The 20,785-nt window shown below is 43.5% G+C and overlaps 1 protein-coding gene across 1 annotated transcript in view; it reads left to right on the forward strand.

The window, feature by feature from the left end:
* The window catches only part of LOC124123593 (trifunctional enzyme subunit alpha, mitochondrial-like), a 64,074-nt gene that overhangs the window by 24,934 nt on the left and 18,355 nt on the right, over positions 1–20,785 (forward strand). The window contains exons 4-12 of the mRNA XM_046486798.2: positions 2,817–2,950; positions 6,401–6,539; positions 9,218–9,337; positions 10,358–10,460; positions 12,771–12,840; positions 17,220–17,275; positions 18,507–18,625; positions 18,773–18,829; positions 19,980–20,089. Coding sequence (XP_046342754.1) covers positions 2,817–2,950; positions 6,401–6,539; positions 9,218–9,337; positions 10,358–10,460; positions 12,771–12,840; positions 17,220–17,275; positions 18,507–18,625; positions 18,773–18,829; positions 19,980–20,089 — 908 coding nt within the window. The remainder of the gene's footprint in view (positions 1–2,816; positions 2,951–6,400; positions 6,540–9,217; positions 9,338–10,357; positions 10,461–12,770; positions 12,841–17,219; positions 17,276–18,506; positions 18,626–18,772; positions 18,830–19,979; positions 20,090–20,785) is intronic.

The raw sequence follows: 20,785 nt of genomic DNA on the forward strand, positions 1-20,785 counted from the left end.
ACGATTTTCATTTAAAACGAAATAATTACTATATAAATTTTCGGAACGGGGGGGGGGGGGGCTTATTGGGGGAGGGGCGTTTAATGGGTCGAATACGGTAAGTAATCAATGCATTACCTTAATGCATCTAATTCATAAAACTAAATACACAGACATATCTACAAGATACATAAATATGAACCAAACACAAACTTCAAACCTTATAGAGATCCTGCACACAACAAATATATCGCCCACTGATTTGAATGCAATCCACAGAACCACTGATTTCTTTCAAGTTTAAGTGACCAACTAATTCAGCAAAGTCAGCTAAAAACATAAGAAACCTTTTACTTACATAATACAGAAGCTGGAAGGAAAACAAAGCAAGACACTTGTGCTGTTGGTGACTATATAGGTGAAAGTGGCTATTGTTATGTTAGTAGTTATGTAAGTACTGGAGCTAGTCTAATTGTTGTTTTTATACTGCTCAAGTAAAACAGGCTAAAACAGAAACAAGACAGTTAAAAGACTTTACTAAAATATTTACAAAATAGCAATAAAATCAACTCAGCCACATAACATGCATAAGGACTAGTAGAAATTTGCCATTTTTAAGGGTTTTGCTATATATTATCATTATAAGGACGAGTGGACCAAAAATATTAGTTTCTACCGCTGCAATGGAATCAAGGGTAATTCCTTCCAGTTCTCTGACGAAAAAACTAATGCAGCATGAGGAGAAGGGTGGGTTACGCGATATCAGCGCAGATCAACAGGATCCACATCAGGCTATATTTTAGCCATTGTGGAAGTCCATCTGAATAAAATTGAGAACACACTTATCGATTTTATTATGTTTTTATACACTGACCAGTTTCCAGTTTGTGTTTACATAGAAAAATGTTGCAGGAACGGTAGAAGGATTAATTTAACTTGTCCAAAGTATAACATACACAACTCAGATCCATGAGGTTAGGAATATAACTTTATGGCCCCAGTTTTCTGAATTTATAGGGTGGAAACTCACTACCCCTTTGAGCACTAACTGTGCAAGCACTTACACATATATGTACACTGAAAGACAGCTCAGTATATGCTATGAACTATTTTAGGCCCACCATCTCAGAACATACAGTTATGTCACTCTCAATGTCAACATATTTTATATGTTGGTGTCCTAGTGTAAGGGAAAAGAAGTTTCCAAACATAAAGTTACCATCACTTGACAATGTGACAGTCAGGCTAGTATGTGCTATTTAAATCCTATCAAGGGTGCTACATAATAATGATACTTTCTTCATATCCTTAAAAATGTCACCAATCTGTGTTTGTGTGTCAGTCTTGTATGGTGTTAGTCCACAACTTGTGCTATTTATAGATTCTGTCTTCCTGTATTAATACCTTAGAAATTAGGTTTTGTTGCTTCAGTACTTTCAAGATGCTCCCTAACAACATTTGGATATTTTGCTCAGATTAGTAGTTAGTGTTAATGAGAAACCTTTCTTTGAGTCAGAAAATCATCAGAAAATCATCGGATCTAGGGGTCAAGGGTCACCTCAAGTATTAAGGAGCACTTTTGTCATGTTGGTTTATACTTTTGTCATAATTATGGTGTTAGACAAGTCAGATAACAATACTTTAGGTGCTGTTTCAACTTCATATGTGATACTTGGTATGGGTAAACTATCAGTAATAGATGCCCCGTGAAATAGCAAGGGAAATCCATGTGTACTGTATTGGTTTGTCACCAGATTTTCTTGACATCAAAGGACGATTTCTTTGTCTCCAATGCCTTTACAAAACAAATTGTGTGCTATACTAAAACATCATTTGTAATGACCATAGTAGGCCATGACATCTACATGTTAACCTTACCGTAGATACTTGCATCAAAGTAAGGCTGAAGCAAAATAACGTAACTTCATAATTGAGGTGAGCAACAAAACCTTGTTGCTCTAGTTTTACTTTTAGAACATCATGTTGGAATGATACGTATGTATAGGATAAAACATGCCTCCATGGTTTTGGTTCTAAATGTAAACCCGCCAGCGAGGGAAAAGCCCAAGGGCTGTAGACCCGAAGGCTTTTCCCGCGTCAAGGTTTTACATTTTCAACAAAAACCGAGGAGGCATGTTTTATCCAACTTATGAACCATCTAAATGCCAGAAATACTTGAAAAAATAAGAAAACATTGAGATGTATTAAAGTGAAACAATACAGTGTGTTGCGATTTAAAAGGAATTCGATCAAAGTGTGAGAGAGAAAAAACACGTGCTGCATGGACCAGCTGGAGTCATGACATGTAAAATTGAACAACTTCTCATCACCTGCCCTGGTGTCTCGGTGGGAAAACAGTGTATTACAAAACCTAAGTTTAGAAGATGAGCTAGTTGCTAGGCTTACCCGAGGTTGTCAGCAACAAAGTAATTTAGAGTAACACAGTGAGAGGTTTTAAAGCGGAATATGCTATGAGTTAATCTAAGTTTGTGTCCAAAAGTATTTTTATAGTGTTTGTCTTTGTACAGTATCCCCTGAGAGATAAACACAGATACTTATGATGATTGGTAGCATGACTATGGAATTAATTGATATTTCAGTTGAATCAATATTTTAGCTATGTAAAGCAATCTGACCCAGTGTAGCCAAGACAATAAACTTTGTTCGCTGATCTTGCCACAGTCCAAGGTTTTGTTCTTGGCACCAATCATTCTTACTTCTTTGAATTACGTTTGGAACATTGAAAAAGTTCTGTGAAACCATATTAACGCCCACTTTTTTTGGGGAGGTGCAGGGTAAAAGTAATAAAGTTGTTCGCAATGTGTTGGATGTTTTAGGTGAATACCTTGTCAGCGGAGGTCCAGTCCGAGTTCTTGGAGGTCCTGAATGAGGTCCAGAATAACAGTAGTGTGCGGGGCGTCGTCCTCATATCCAGCAAGCCGGGATGTTTCATTGCAGGCGCAGATATTGGGTAAATATGTTGTAGATTGCATTTGGATGTTCATAGTTCATAGGCAAATGTTGCTGTTAAGGATTCATATTGCACTACAGAAGACTTGTGTATGTCATAGTAGTAGGATGATACACTGATGTAATGGTGGAATGCAATTTTTGCTTCTCCGATACAAGTATCGATCACAGTCACACACTAAGTAAAAAATGTAAAAAATATCGATACTTAGCTTAAATATTTCCTTTAATAATAGTTGCATTATACACTGAGTAGTAGTGAAAATTAGTAGTGAAAATATAAATATTTTCATCCATTGCCCCTTACTCATCAGTGTGCAAGGTATTTGACTTGACCATCCTGTCTATGAACGCGATGGCTTACACACCACAGATCAGTGTTTCTGTGAGCTTTTTTGTCAGCCGGTCATAGTAATGACTGACTAAAACTATATCAGTCTTTATCATTTTCGGGCGCCCCCCCCCCCCCCCCCCCAAGTTACTGTGTAAAAACATACCTTTCGATTAGTTTTCTCTTTTTATTTCTGAACTGTAGATTTGCTGCAGGAAGGTGTTTTTCACCACAATACATTTTCCAAATCAAAAGATTGTTCAATCTACGCTGGCAAAGTTGGTTAGGACTTGCCATATGTATGCGGTTTGGTGGATTGCGTTCGGCTCGTACGCTGCTGATAGGTATCGTCATGGCTACAGCTGCCCAAACAGAAATGTCTGGAAAAATATCCTGATAATCAGCCATGATAACCCGACAATTCTGTTGAAGTGTGTTAGTACCAAGTCCCACAACTGTAGTTTTGTAGCTGGCGAAATCACGGTTGGCCGGTCGCCATCTATTATATATGTGACGTCATTATTTATTGAACCAATCACAGGACTGAAATGGGTAATCAGCTGATTTAGGGAATCCCTGCCATAGTTATTAGATTCTTCGCGTGAATCTGGGATGGGTGAGATGGGTTCAGTACTTTGTCAAGACATGTAAGGATAGACAGACTGTCTTCGGGAAATTTGGCATGCAATGTACTGCACAGTTCATCGATGAAGCCTGCAGGTGAATTTTGAAAAGCCTGCACCAAACGTGCATCTGCATATGTAACTTTCACAACACGAAACACGCCGTTTGTGATGTTGTCAATAAACGATTGCTCATTTTCTCCTGGTGTTTTTAGCAATCTTTACAATGAGTCGCAGGTTGAGTTCAAAATTGGCATTATCATGCCGAGATTCAGATTGTCTTTCTGAAATATTGTGACAAGCTTGTCCATATACAAAACATCTGATAGCATGTAGGTTGTCGCAATAATTGAGTAGGTTTTGATTTTTTACTGGATGTTGACTGCTGCACCATTATTTTGCTCTGCTTCTCCTTCTATTTCCATGACAAGTGCTGGCCAGTTATCTTTCGTCCCCTTAACAGCCCTCCCTATGGGCAGTCAACGCACACTGCAGGGCTGTTTCACACTTGAAAAATCGGAATCAGAAAGATCCTCAGACAGTTCGTAACAGCATGGTGATGTGCCACGCTATCGCGATGCTCTTTCAATGCCAGTTACTTCATATTAATGCAACCTTTTGTAAATCTGGCACAGTGGTGACTTAGCATAGCTCCACTGCCACAGGCTAATTTGCATATCACATCACCAGACATTTCTCTTCTTTGTAAACAAACACACTTTTTCAGAAATCAGGAAAGAAGAGACTAATGCAAGTATTTGGGGGCGCTTTACTTATTGTAGTATTGTACGCTACTACAACTGCGACAGTGAGTTGCATGACTATACATATTTACACATTAAAGTGACTGTATCGCAATAGCTCTCTGTAGGTTTCGATGACAGCACGTGGAGCCCAAAAATATTTTGTCATGCACCTTTCTCAATTTGTTGTAGCATATCTAGATCTATATTATTTTGAAAAAAAATATCTAAAGAACACCAAAGGCTTGCATTAGGCCAGTCTGTTCTGTATTCAGAATAAACGCGTTGTTTACAAACATGCGAAAAGTTCAGTCATGTGATTGTGAAATGCAAATTAGCCAATCATGCCAATGGCAGTGGTGCAATGCGAAGTCATCACTGCGCATGAGCGTGCACGTGGTTCTGAACTCATTACTATAGCTCTATTGTGGTCTAGATACCAAAGATATAAAGATGCAATCTGAATGAATAGAAACGAGTCGAGTCAAGTTTACTTTTAGAAAACTGGGATTTCCTTTCTGTGTGGAAGAGAAACACGGACTGATTTCAAAATTGAGTTAACAAAGTTTTAAAACCACGTTGCAGACAGAAACTCAGTTGAAGTTAAAGTTTTCAAACATTATTTCTACCAGACACAGGGACCGTCACACTAAACATTTACCGGTCTTTGCCATTTTTTACCGGCCAAAATCCAGTAACACTGCAGATAAGAGAAGATGCAAGTATCGTGATACTAATATGATCACACAGTTTGTGTATCTTCCCAGCCCTAGCATATCAGCACCACTAGGGTTTGTGCTCGTTGGCTGTTGTTTCGTCATGTTCTTTAAGTCACATGGTGTTGAGGCTTTTGTGTCCTGGAACCTGTCTACAGACACATATTTTTGTTTTGATTGTTCTCAAGCCCATACCACCAAGAAGGTTTAAACAATAATTTGAGAATTTACTGTAGGTGAGGGCATTTCAACCATAACCTTTAGAATGGACTGAAGTTAATACACTTACATGTGACCGGTGTCAGATCAAGGTTACTGTAAATTGTAAATTCTACAATTGTTGTCTTCAGCATTCTTGTTACATCATCATCACTCATTGTTCTAAATTTCCAGACCATGAGTGATGTCTTCCTGTTGCCCTGTTTCCAGTAATTCCCCTGCTTCTTTGTGTAATTATTGCTATCCCCGTCTTGCAGTGTTGTCTCCAGTAATTCCCCTGCTTCTTTGTGTAATTGTTGGTATCCCCGTCTTGGAGTGTTGTCTCCAGTAATTCCCCTGCTTCTTTGTGTAATTATTGCTATCCCCGTCTTGGAGTGTTGTCTCCAGTAATTCCCCTGCTTCTTTGTGTAATTGTTGGTATCCCCGTCTTGGAGTGTTGTCTCCAGTAATTCCCCTGCTTCTTTGTGTAATTATTGCTATCCACGTCTTGGAGTGTTGTCTCCAGTAATTCCCCTGCTTCTTTGTGTAATTATTGCTATCCCCGTCTTGCAATGTTGTCTCCAGTAATTCCCCTGCTTCTTTGTGTAATTGTTGCTATCCCCGTCTTGCAGTGTTGTCTCCAGTAATTCCCCTGCTTCTTTGTGTAATTGTTGCTATCCCCGTCTTGGAGTGTTGTCTCCAGTAATTCCCCTGCTTCTTTGTGTAATTGTTGCTATCCCCGTCTTGGAGTGTTGTCTCCAGTAATTCCCCTGCTTCTTTGTGTAATTGTTGCTATCCTTGTCTTGGAGTGTTGTCTCAGTGTAGATGTTACTGTTCCAGAATGATTGAGTCCTGCAAGACGGAGGAGGAAGTAATGGGCATATCCCGGGCTGGACAAAAGGCTTTCCAGTCAATGGAGGACAGTCCCAAGCCCATCGTAGCTGCCATCATGGGGTCCTGCCTTGGTGGCGGCCTGGAGGTGGGTGACCAGGGCACACCAGGGACTGGCCCACTTCTTTTGTAGTTATGAATTTGCACCTAAAGTACGAAAATACAATCACTTTCTTTATTCAGTACAGTACGACAATTTACGAAAAATAATCGCAGGGAGTAAATTGTCAAAAACTGGTATGAAGTCTATTTATGGGGTTGCATCTGTCCAATTGAGACACTCCAGTCGTATTTTCGGAAGTGACTGTTTCCAAATAGAAATTATATTATAATATTATCAACTGAGTTTTGGAATCGCATTGCTGTATTGTACTGTAGACAATTCATATTGTCGGGCTTTGATCTTCGACCAGAAGATCGCAACCAAATACTAATTTAAGCTGTGAAAGTTGGCAGCTATGCATTGTGTGATGTTGCGATATGCATCTGGACCTTAACTCTTTCAACACCAGTCAACCAGAAGTGTTTACTGCTGGGACACCGAGTTCCCAGAGACTCTTGGGTGATAGATGAAGCCAACATTTATCAAAGAAAATACCTGCTTGTAAAATATATTTGCTACTACATGTTATACACCATTTGAAAGGTCTGATCCTATGGTTTATAAATATGAAAGTTATATTTTCAAATTATTTAAAATAATGCATTTACAACTTAATTAAATTCGTTGTAAATAAAAAATGTACGCTAACACGTTGTTAACATCCAGATTAAGGACCAAGGAAGAAAAAAAATGACGATTTTCGGCAAATATATGATTTCATAATATCCACGTACCTATTTCTGTTTTATTTTCATTGTTTACGTAATTGGAAAATCATTTTAAAAAGAATTATAAATAGTTTCTGTCATCACCCATTTCCCGATAACAGCGACTGTCCGCTCAGTAAAATGAAGAAATACCCCCGTTTTCTAGGTTTCGTATGAATAACACGTTCGTCGAAGAATGGCATGTGACACATCGCTGGAAAGCTTATTCCTTCATCTACACGCTCGTAGCATCGACTGGTTTTTTTTCGTAGTTATAACAAGCGATTTCATTGGATTAAAATTGGTTTCTAATGACGCTTTCTTGCTGAAATCTGCTACAAGTTTCGTGATTGGTCAATTTTGAGCACGTGACCTAAGGCAGCCAATCAAATTACAGCTGTGATACGAAGCTCGTGTTCGATAAATTACAGAAGTTTGCGAAAGAATTTTGTTAAATCGTGTTATTCTGAACGTTTTGAGCAGGAAATCACGATATATATTAAAAATATGGAACTTCGTGAATGTATCGTGCTAGGTTACGAGCTGTGACAAAGATTTTTCATGCATATATTTTTGCATTAAACATCGTGTCCGAGCCGAGAATTCAAGGCGACGAAAGCCGAGATGTCATTTGACTTACATTACACGCGATCGCACGAAAAGATGGAAATAATAACTTAGATGTAAGTTTGATTACTTTTAGATATATTTTTGTTGATTTTATTTATTACTTTGTATAATATATTTAAAGATTTGTTTAAAACGTCTTTATTTTCCTCTTTGACGTGTTCGATGTGGACCCGTTGTCGAAGTGTGTGTCCGAGAATTTTATTTTCAATAACATCGCGAGAAATAGTGAATAATTTTTTAATTTAACGATAAAAAATGTTAAATTGAAATGGAATATGTATTTCAGACATTGTGAAATGTGATAGATTTAATAAATGAATGACATTACAGGTAGGTCCATAAAAATATATACTATTTTGACGTGACTACGGCTTGGCCGGATAACCGGCCTGCGGTGTCTGGGGACTCGATGCTTCTTGGCCGGATAACCGGCCTACGGTGTTGAAAGAGTTAAAGTGGTGATCTGATACAATGTAGAATACATGAAAACTTGTTATGGGAGTCACCAGAAAAGATTCATTTGGCTTTAGAGCTGTGTTGATACAGCTGCATTCAGTCTATTGCTAATGCTCTGAACTCTACCAGAGGAAGCATGTCTTTTGTTCATCAATGACAGCATGTCTGCCTGAAAGACAGAGGGGAGTACAAGAAGCTGTACCACATAATAACTGTGGACATATAGTTATGACTCTATCATGCCTGTAGAATTCATGTTATGATATAGATCTTGTGATACTTATTACAAATAGTTTTGAAGTTATAAAACACTTACCGTATTCGACGTAATAAGCGCCCAGGGCGCTCTCAAAATTAGAAATAGGGGGCTCTTATTAGAATATTATTTTGGTGAAAAAAAAACATAGATGAAAGATAAATTTCGTGGTTTATGCTGACAGCCTAAGTGTTTATATGCGACAGATATATTTTTCCAGAATTTAATTGCCCATAATTAAGGGTGTATATAACACACGAGTGCGTATTATACGCGAATAAATAAGTCCTTTGTACATTGATCAATCGGAAGGGATGCAAATTGGGCTTCTTCACTAGCCAATATATCAGCAAATATCGCCGTGGGCGCTTACTAGAGCGGGGCGCTTATTACGTCGAATACGGTATGTTTGTCATGATAGACGACTAACTAGGAAATGATTTACAGGCTGCTCACGTGTTTAGGCACCAGTCAGATTTAGGGGTATCCTTACATTGGTTTTGCAATGAAGAAGTGAACATTAAACTTCATTTCCTGTGTAAGTGGAAACTGTTAACACATAGTTTAGTTTATCTTGGATGGAATGAAATGACAAAATGGTTGATCTGTTGCAGGTAGCCCTTGCCTGTCAGTACCGGCTGGCAGTGAAAGATCGCAAGACTGGGCTGGGTGTGCCGGAAGTGATGCTCGGCCTTCTCCCCGGGGCAGGAGGCACCCAGAGACTTCCCCGACTTGTCAGTACATTGTGCTCGTTTTTCTATTTTCATGAAATTTAGACAATTTCAAGACACTAAGCACTAAAAAATACCAAAGTGTTGGTTGTTTGTTTGTTTTGGCCTAATGATCAATTAGTCCATAAGATCACCCTTAATGAACAATTAGTCCATGAGATCACCATCATTCAGGGTTTTGTCCACTAGTCCTTATAATGATAACATATAGCAAAACCCTTAAAATGGGCCAATTTCTACTAGTCCTTATGATACCTTAACTATTGGGCAGTTTGGTAAGGACTACAGGACTAGTGCCAATTTCTAACGCTACATTATTGATAATTTAGTCAATAAGATCACCCTAAATGAACAATTAGTCCATGAGATCACCCTTAATAAACAATTAGTTGATGAGATCACTCTTAATGAACAATTAGTCAATGAGATCACCCTAAATGAACAATTAGTTAATGAGATCACCCTAAATGAACAATTAGTCAATAAGATCACCCTAAATGAACAATTAGTTCATGAGATCACCCTTAATGAACAATTAGTTCATGAGATCACCCTTAATGGACAATTAGTCAATGAAATCACTCTAATGAACAATTAGTTCATGAGATCACCCTTTATGGACAATTTGTCAATGAGATCACCCTTAATGAACAATTAGTTGATGAAATCACCCTTAATGAACAATTAGTCAATGAGATCACCTTTCATGTACAATTACTCCATGAGATCACCCTTAATGAACAATTAGTCAGTGATCACCTTTAATGGACAATTACTTCATGAGATCACTCTTATGGACAATTAGTCAGTGATCACCTTTAATGGACAATTAGTCGATGAGATCACCCTTAATGGAAAATAACTCCATGAGATCACCCTTAATGAACAATTGGTCCGTGAAATCACCCTTTATTATCAATTAGTAGATATAATGCCCTTAAGGTTAACCAAATTCAGTTTTCTGTGGCAGCCTTGAGGCATGTAGATGGAATACTAGTTGCCGTGTTCAATGTGTTATTTCAGATAAGTGTCCCAAATGCCCTTGACATGATGCTGACTGGAAAAACTATTCGTCCAGACAAAGCCAAGAAGATGGGCCTTGTTGATAGCGTGATTGATCCTCTAGGTATGTTTGAGGGACATTCAGTGTGGCTGGACAAACTGGCTGTACCTCAATAGTAATCAGAAGTCCAGATCCCACAATGACATTTGAAAACCGTGGGGGTAGCGATGTGACAGACACCAGCACTAGGGGCCAGCAGCGTGGGGGTAGCAATGTGACAGACACCAGCACTAGGGGCCAGCGATGTGACAGACAGCAGCACTAGGGGCCAGCAGTGTGGGGGTAGCAATGTGACAGACAGCAGCACTAGGGGCCAGCAGCGTGAGGGTAGCGATGTGACAGACACCAGCACTAGGGGCCAGCAACATGGGGGTAGTGATGTGACAGACACCAGCACTAGGGGCCAGCAGCGTGGGGGTAGCGATGTGACAGACACCAGCACTAGGGGCCAGCAGCGTGGGGGTACTGATGTGACCGACACTAGCACTAGGGGCCAGCAGCACTAGGGGCCTGCGATGTGACAGACAGCAGCACTAGGGGCCTGCGATGTGACAGACAGCAGCACTAGGGGCCAGTAGCGTGGGGGTAGCGATGTGACAGACAGCAGCACTAGGGGCCAGCAGCGTGGGGGTAGCGATGTGACAGACAGCAGCACTAGGGGCCAGCAGCGTGGGGGTACTGATGTGACCGACACTAGCACTAGGGGCCAGCAGCACTAGGGGCCAGCAGCGTGGGGGTAGTGATGTGACAGACAGCAGCACTAGGGGCCAGCAGCGTGGGGGTACTGATGTGACCGACACTAGCACTAGGGGCCAGCAGCACTAGGGGCCAGCAGCACTAGGGGCCAGCAGCACTAGGGGCCAGCAGCGTGGGGGTAGCGATGTGACAGACAGCAGCACTAGGGGCCAGTAGCGTGGGGGTAGTGATGTGACAGACAGCAGCACTAGGGGCCAGCAGCGTGGGGGTAGCGATGTGACAGACAGCAGCACTAGGGGCCAGCAGCGTGGGGGTAGCGGTGTGACAGACAGCAGCACTAGGGGCCAGCAGCGTGGGGGTAGCGATGTGACAGACAGCAGCACTAGGGGCCAGCGATGTGACAGACAGCAGCACTAGGGGCCAGCAGCGTGGGGGTAGCGGTGTGACAGACAGCAGCACCAGGGGCCAGCAGCGTGGGGGTAGCGGTGTGACAGACACCAGCACTAGGGGCCAGCGATGTGACAGACAGCAGCACTAGGGGCCAGCAGCGTAGGGGTAGCGATGTGACAGACAGCAGCACTAGGGGCCAGCAGCGTGGGGGTAGCGGTGTGACAGACACCAGCACTAGGGGCCAGCGATGTGACAGACACCAGCACTAGGGGCCAGCAGCGTGGAGGTAGTGATGTGACAGACAGCAGCACTTGGGGCCAGCAGCGTGGGGTACTGATATGACCGACACTAGCACTAGGGGCCAGCAGCACTAGGGGCCAGCGATGTGACAGACAGCAGCACTAGGGGCCAGCGATGTGACAGACAGCAGCACTAGGGGCCAGCAGCGTGGGGGTAGCGATGTGACAGACAGCAGCACTAGGGGCCAGCAGCGTGGGGGTAGCGATGTGACAGACAGCAGCACTAGGGGCCAGCAGCGTGGGGGTAGCGGTGTGACAGACACCAGCACTAGGGGCCAGCGATGTGACAGACACCAGCACTAGGGGCCAGCGGCGTGGAGGTAGTGATGTGACAGACAGCAGCACTAGGGGCCAGCAGCTCGGGGGTAGCGACCCGAGTGTGGTCCTGCCTGCTGCAGCTGTTATTGCTGTTTTGTCTGTCATCAGAAGGGTGCATGTAGCACAGCAAGCCAGCCTGCCATGTTTGTTCCCTTAGGCCTTATATATGTTTTTAGTTTGTTTCTGAGACCTACCAAAAAACCCTGAAATTAGTGAAAAAATAAATAGACTTTTGATACAATTTCTTTTGTCCCATCCTTGTGTTTCAATTGGGTGAAATGAAAAAAACCTCAATACTATTTGTTGATGATGATGAATAATACGTATAAAAATCTTGATTCTATTATTGTTTTATGAAGTTAGTATTTTTCAAGACTATTTTCTGACCCGATTCTGTGAAGGGAGACAAGTGTTTACATTACACCCACATTTCAGATTCATCAATATGATGATGCAGTTCAAGCTGCTGCAAGTGTAACCCCACATTTCAGATTTATCAATATGATGATGCAGTTCAAGCTGCTGCAAGTGTAACCCCACATTTCAGATTTATCAATATGATGATGCAGTTCAAGCTGCTGCAAGTGTAACCCCACATTTCAGATTTATCAATATGATGATGCAGTTCAAGCTGCTGCAAGTGTAACGACATTGAGCCTGTGTTCTGTAGGTCCTGGCCTGGCTCCACCCGAGGAGAGAACTCTTCAGTACTTGGAGGATGTGGCCATTGAAACAGCGAGGTAATGTCCCATTATATCACAGCCGTCCTATTTCAGTTGTGTGTCTGTCTGTGTCTGTGTCTGTGTCTGTGTCTGTGTCTGCCTAGTGCTTAAAGCATTATTTTGCACATCATGGGTACAGTGTGAGAATCCATTTCTACACACTTGGTATTGCTGGAAAACTGTTGAAATACGCCTTGCTCGAAGGGGTGAAAAAGGCTTTGGCAGAACTCCTGTTGAAGAACTTGTAGGGAGTTGAGTTATGAATGCTTTAGGCAGACTTAATTATCATGCTCTTTCCCATCTTGGTGGGGATACGTTTATCTTCAATTAATTTGGGGGGCGGTCGGGTCAGCCGAGTGGTTAAAGCATTAGCTCATCATGCCGAAGACCCGGGTTCGATTCCCGACATGGGTACAATGTGTGAAGCCCATTTCTGGTGTCCCCCGCCGTGATATTGCTGGAATATTGCTAAAAGCGGCGTAAAACCATACTCACTTCACTTCAATTAATTTGGCCAAACTTGTAAATTTTGAAAAACACTTAAATTTTACAATGTGTGATTGTATCACAATGTATGTTTTCAGTTCAGGGATTGCAGAGGTTTGGGAGTATAAGACAAACATGCTTCAATGCAACCTATATTTTTTACTTATCCTGCATTTCTCGTTATTGCATATGACTACTTTTCCTTGACTGAGAAAAGAGCTGTGTGAAGGTCTTTGCTTGAAGACGTTGTTCCAACTCGCTGAGAGGCAAACCCTGTCACACAGCTCCCATGTGACCAAAGGAAGTGACGTCAGGGATCCTCACATTACTCTTGTCACTTGCTGAGTGAAGACCTGTTTTTCATCTGTAGCATAAACTTGTTCAAACCCTCATGTGTTTGCTCCTTGAGTTAATGTTTATTGTCTTTGTGTTGTGCATACGGTTTGTATCTTGTGCATTCTATGCTTGATAACATGAGCATACCATTGTTTGACACCTGCTGGTATTTTCTTTAAAGAAAACAATGAATAATCCCAGGTGTCTTGTTTCAAGTAGCCATCTTGAATATTTTACGTGGCCAGCGAGTTATGAACTGGCTTACGTTTTTGCTTGGTTCCTCACCATTGTCGTACCCTTGCAAGTATTTTGTCTTCGTTTTGTATGTTGTCTTATGTTTGTCGTAATAATTGTTTCATAAACCAACACAGTGGGATAAACAAATTATAGCATACATAATCAGGCAGGGACGCAATGTGATTTTACACTGCTTCATTGCAGATATCATGCCCTCCTGCTCAAAGTGCCGACGTAGTATGTCGGGTTGGGATCCCCATCCCCTGTGCCTTAATTGTACATCTCAATGCCCCCAGGGTTCTCGATGTAAAGTCTCCTGTACCTCCGTGTGTCGAGAAAACGGAGATCACAACAGGCCAGGAAACACAGGCGCAAGATGTCTGACTTTTCCGAGAATTTGCCCATTACTATATAGGCTATCTCGGACAACAACTCCCCGGCCTCCACAATTACCATGATGTCGGGCCCCACAGTCTCGGTCTCTTCTCAGAGCACCCTGACGACCCCTACTACATCTATCTTTACGGCGGCAGCCACCATAATGATGCCTAGCGTGGAGCTCTCCTACCAAACAGCGCCTATACAGTCCACCGGACAGACGCACGGCTTCCAATCGGCGCCCCCGCCTATGGCACAGATGCCCGTGATAGACGCCTTTCTCCTCCAGTACATCCAGTACTTACAGGCCATGCAGACGCTATTGCCCCAGCACCTATACAGACGCCTCTACAAGAGCCACCCATAGCACCTATCCATCAAACAGAGCCGTTACAGACGCCAACGCCCTTGCAAGAGCCTTGTTGGACGCTTATCCTGACGTCATCTCTGTCATCGGACATTGATGTCCCATCTATTTAAATGAGGCGACTACCCGTCCACACTCTCCAGGTCACGGACCACACTCATGCTTTAGATGAGAATCTGCACGGCATGATTTCGTCCAACCGCTCCACCTCAGTACGAGTTTCTCACAATAAACACCTACGTGGAGACTGAGATTCGCCACACTCTCAAGCCACTGTCACTTGTAGCATTGTCCTCCAGAGCCATAGACCACCTTACTACAGTCGTATTCTACCTCCAACAACAAGTCAAGCATATGCACGCCGGCTTGACTCAAGAGTTCAAGAGAGATCTCCTTCGTCAACCGTGGTCCACCCCTGACCTATTTAACGGACAGATTTCCAAGACTCACTCCCAAGTCTCACCCTTTGCCTGAGATGAGATTGCTCTCAAGGCCCTGGCTAGGGTGTCACAGCCAGCCTCCTTTAAGGAGTCCCAGTCTGGCTCCTACCAGCCACGATGTAACACCCTCCAGCCCCGGGGGCGGGGCTCCACCTCAGCCTCTCAGGGCTGAGGTAAAGGCAACTCCTCGGGCTCATACCAGTTCCGGCGCGGCCACTCCAAGGGAGGAAGCGCCGACCGCAGGGACTTCAAGTGAACCACCAGACCAGACATCCAAATTGTCAACACTCCAGTAGGTGGAAGACTGGGTTGATTCTGGCAGAATTGGGAGATCCTGGGGGACCCATATGTCACCAACATCATCTGACATGGGTACAAGCTGGTGCCTCTCACGCCGTCCCCTATAGTGGAGACCTACCCCTCTACTCAACAGCAGCTACTAAGCCAGAACATCTCGGCGCTGCAGGACAAGAAAGTGATAGAGGTTACGCACGCTCGGCCCGGCTAGGTCGCCCCCCACAGAGTGGAAGCTCCAACCAGATGCCTTCGCTCTTTCTTATCGAGACCACAGTCTCCCCAACAAAGACCTATTCGCCACCAGCCAGAACTACCAGATAGCGACCTACATATCACCAGTTCCGGATTATGCCCTGGAAGGGCTTGGTTTGTCGACCTCAGAGAGCTAGCCGAATCCAGCCCACTGCCGCTCCCAGATTGGCCAAACCTGCTGATCCACCCTCACAGCAGACAGCCAAACCCTGGACCAGACAAGTTATGTCTTCACGTCTGGTCCTTTTACAGAGAGCACTTAATGGCAAAGGTTACTCAGCCAGAGCAGCAAAGACCATCACCATGGCGCATTGGCCAACCACCAGGAGCCTCTATGACGACAAGTGACAATCCTTCGAGAGCTTTTGCAGGGGTAAAGAACAAGACCCCACTACTGCATCACCTCAATTCCTGGCTGTGTTCATGCTCTATCTTTGCCACAAGCGTAGACACATGGGTAGTACCATAACAATCTACCTTGTGGCACCCAACTCCATCCTGGCAGTTCGGAAAATCGGCGTGTGACGAAAATCCTGGAACTACAGGCTCTGCTCCGCTCACTCAGGTCAGAACACCAGGAGGCTTGGAACTTGAACGTCATTCTCACCTTGCTGAGAGACACACCCTTACAGCCACTTGACACGTCACGCGCGTCCGCCTTGCGCTTGGAGTGCATGGAACCGTCCATCTTGGACTGCTGGGACTTCATGGCCAAAAACCAGCTCCCAGGACAGCCCAATAGATTGTTCCTCATCCCTCCCCTATCCTCGATTGCGTGGAAGACGAACAAGAGCTCCGTCAGTGTCCGGTTAGAGCGCTCCGTTGCTACATCAGTCGTTTCAAGGAACGCCGTAGACAACAACGATGCCTCTTCATATCGGTATCTGCGATCTCGCGAGCGGAAGTCAATCGCTTCATGACCGCCCTCTGGCTACGAGCCATCTTTCTCCAGGCCTACGAGGCCATGTGACAGGATTGACAGCTAGTTGGAACAACTACTTCAAGCAAAGACCTTCACACAGCTCTTTTCTCTGTCAAGAACAAGCAGTAATATGCATTAAGGAGTAATGCAGGATAAGTATACAAATATAAAAAATATCTAGGATTTTACTAGTTTTTATAAATGCAACCTAATATTCATGTTTACTTGTATCTTTGAACACTCTCAATACCTGTATACCTTGACAACGGTATAAGGATCTATACCGAAACGTCGCTTTTCACAGTATTAAAGAAGTTGTTATCCATAAAATTGTGTCTATCTTGTCACCTGTAACCTTTATTTACCACACTACATCACAAATCGCTGTGTTATGTGTAATTCATGTCACAGTAATCAGACATCGGGGATTCTACTATTTTAGACTAGTTTGTACATCTATGTTTCAACTTTGATGAATTTATGGGACGAGGGTTCAATCTGGTCTGTTGCAACTAGATTTTCATGTCCAACATGCACCTGGTGCAAGTTAAATCAAGTACCTTAAATCGGGCCCTGTAAGTTGAACATGAAGTTTTCACTGTTGTAAACAATGTAACCTTACATCTTCAAGACTTGTTGGACACATCTAAGATCTAAGTCAAACACTGTTCTGTTTGAATAGGGGTCTAGCAAATGGGACACTCAAGAAGACACCTAGGAAAAAAGGTTTACCAGACAGTAAGTATTTAGTGAATTACCCTCAAGCTACATCTGTCCCAGGTGAATGAAGGGTGTAAGCCTCCATCCATGGTGTTACATAGACCGGTATTTGCCAGTACATGACCTGACCAGCAAGTGTAAGACCGGTATTTGCCAGTACAAGACCTCCTGACCAGCAGGTGTAGGCCTCCATCCATGGTGTTACATAGGCCGGTATTTGCCAGTACAAGACCTCCTGACCAGCAGGTGTAGGCCTCCATCCATGGTGTTATACACGCCGGTATTTGCCAGTACAAGACCTCCTGACCAGCAGGTGTAGGCCTCCATCCATGGTGTTATACACGCCGGTATTTGCCAGTACAAGACCTCCTGACCAGCAGGTGTAGGCCTCCATCCATGGTGTTATACACGCCGGTATTTGCCAGTACAAGACCTCCTGACCAGCAGGTGTAGGCCTCCATCCATGGTGTTATACACGCCGGTATTTGCCAGTACAAGACCTCCTGACCAGCAGGTGTAGGCCTCCATCCATGGTGTTATACACGCCGGTATTTGCCAGTACAAGACCTACTGACCGACAGGCGTAGGCCTCCATCCATGGTGTTACATAGGCCGGTATTTACCAGTACAAGACCTCCTGACCAGCAGGTGTAGGCCTCCATCCATGGTGTTACATAGGCTGGTATTTGCCAGTACAAGACCTCCTGACCAGCAGGTGTAGGCCTCCATCCATGGTGTTATACACGCCGGTATTTGCCAGTACAAGACCTCCTGACCAGCAGGCGTAGGCCTCCATCCATGGTGTTACATAGGCTGGTATTTGCCAGTACAAGACCTCCTGACCAGCAGGTGTAGGCCTCCATCCATGGTGTTACATAGGCTGGTATTTGCCAGTACAAGACCTCCTGACCAGCAGGTGTAGGCCTCCATCCATGGTGTTACATAGGCTGGTATTTGCCAGTACAAGACCTCCTGACCGGCAGGCGTAGGCCTCCATCCATGGTGTTACATAGGCTGGTATTTGCCAGTACAAGACCTCCTGACCAGCAGGTGTAGGCCTCCATCCATGGTGTTACATAGGCCGGTATTTGCCAGTACAAGACCTCCTGACCGGCAGGCGTAGGCCTCCATCCATGGTGTTACATAGGCTGGTATTTGCCAGTAAATGTCTTTAAACTGTGAACCAGGAACACATATTCAATCAGACTAATCTGACTTAGATGTGTTCTGTTCATTTTCTCCCACACAGAAATCATGGACACCCTACTGCAGTATGACTTTGGCAAGAACTTTGTTTTCAAGAAAGCGCGAGGACAGGTGATGAAATTGTCACAGGGGCTTTATCCAGCACCACTTAAGATATTGGAGGTAAGAACTGCATCACTAGCTGTAACTTTGGAAATAAACCAGTGTTCTCTCTCTTTCTCTCTCATTATTGCAACTATCTATAGTCTGTGGTATGAAGCTTTTTACTTTTTGTACATGTAGAATTGTAATTTTTTGTGTTGTCTCCAGGTGGTGAGGACAGGTCTGGACGAAGGGAAGGAAGCAGGTTACAATGCGGAGGCAAAGGTAGGTCAGTTCCCCTTGAGTATGTCCTCAGTGCCAGCACCTGTGTCTCTTCTCTTCACCACAGTCCCGGACAAGCCAAATAGCGACTCGTGCCCATCTCGTGGCCATTTTTGCGACAGGATTCTGTCTTAGCGCAAACGGGCGTACCTAAAACAGTTGTCAACTCGTTGCATAATGGTTCACATATATTTCCCATGTATTACATATGTTTCAGATGCAATTTAAAGCACATCGGGATATGCGGAATTATACAGTATGATTCAACACATTTAATTGTGTCTTGGGTATATTTTTAGGTGCAAGACGTATGTAAAACTAAAATTATTTCTGAGGGATTCTTTGACGAAGCACTTGAAATCATACGCGCATTCTGATTGGTTTGTCGTATTTTCGCCCATAACATTCATCGATAGGGGGACGAGTCTTCTTGCAGGTTACGGAAAGGGGCGAGTGGTGACGAATGCACCACAGTGGCACACATGTGAGGATTGTTGTAGGAAACACCTGAAAGAATTTCAATTTTTTGGTCTCAGTTCCTGGTGGTGTCGGCATTCCCATCCTATTCCGAGGCATGACTTGACAACCATTCAATGTTTTTCTACAAAACTTGGCATGTGCATAACTGGTGCATGATTGGTGCCTTTTGCTATTTCAAAATGTTTCAAAATTATATTTTTTATGTTTCCCTTGAACATTTTGACTTAATCTCAAACAAGAGTAGGGTTAGTTTCAGACCATAACCATTCAACATATTTCAACGAAACTTAAAATGTACATTTCTCATCAGTTTAACTGGTGCCTTTTTATTTTGAAATCTTTCTTACTTTTATTCTGTTCATTTACATGGAAACAATTTGGTCTCAAACCACTCAAGGTTTCCTTTCCATATTTTTCAATTTTATTTTTTGTTGTTGCTTGTTTCTCGCCAAATCTCTACAGCTAAATAATGTATCTGCATGAAACAATTATCTTTCCAGTAAATTTGCTAGTATTGTTTATTGGATTTGCAAACACATTTACAGTAGCAACTGTAACTAATGTATAAAAAAATAGGAAGGGGGAGACATGATTTGAGAATGCATTCTAGTTGTTCATGTGCCACTTTTGTTCTGGAGAAAAAGCAAGTAATCAGGAAGTGTTTTATTTGCAGGGATTTGCTCAGCTGGGCATTACACCTCAGTCTAAGGGCCTGATAGGGCTCTACTACGGACAGACAGCTTGCAAGAAGAATGCATTCGGAGAGCCTAAGAAGGAAGTAAAGTAGGTTTGAGGTTATATATTAGCTTTGACTGTGGGATATATGTTTGGATAGGAGAGCCTTTTCCAACCTGTAGTGAGGTCTGTCTGCCTTGGTCCGCCTGTAGTGAGGTATGTCTACCTTGTTCCACCTGTAGTGTGATCTGTCTGCCTTGGTCCACCTGTAGTGACATCTGTCTGTCTTGTTCCACCTGTAGTGACATCTGTCTGACTTGTTCCACCTGTAGTGACATCTGTCTGCCTTGGTCCACCTGTAGTGACATCTGTCTGCCTTGGTCCACCTGTAGTGACATCTGTCTGCCTTGTTCCACCTGTAGTGACATCTGTCTGCCTTGGTCCACCTGTAGTGACATCTGTCTGTCTTGGTCCACCTGTAGTGACATCTGTCTGTCTTGTTCCACCTGTAGTGACATCTGTCTGCCTTGTTCCACCTGTAGTGACATCTGTCTGCCTTGGTCCACCTGTAGTGACATCTGTCTGCCTTGTTCCACCTGTAGTGACATCTGTTGGCCTTGTTCCACCTGTAGTGAGGTCTGTCAGCCTTGTTCCACCTGTAGTGACATCTGTCTGTCTTGTTCCACCTGTAGTGACATCTGTTGGCCTTGTTCCACCTGTAGTGAGGTCTGTCAGCCTTGGTCCACCTGTAGTGAGTTCTGACTGCCTTGGTCCACCTGTAGTGACATCTGTCTGCCTTGTTCC

This window comes from Haliotis rufescens, unplaced genomic scaffold (assembly GCF_023055435.1).
Source record: "Haliotis rufescens isolate VD_foot unplaced genomic scaffold, xgHalRufe1.0.p SCAF_2, whole genome shotgun sequence".
In the NCBI taxonomy this organism is placed as follows: Eukaryota; Metazoa; Mollusca; class Gastropoda; order Lepetellida; family Haliotidae; genus Haliotis; species Haliotis rufescens.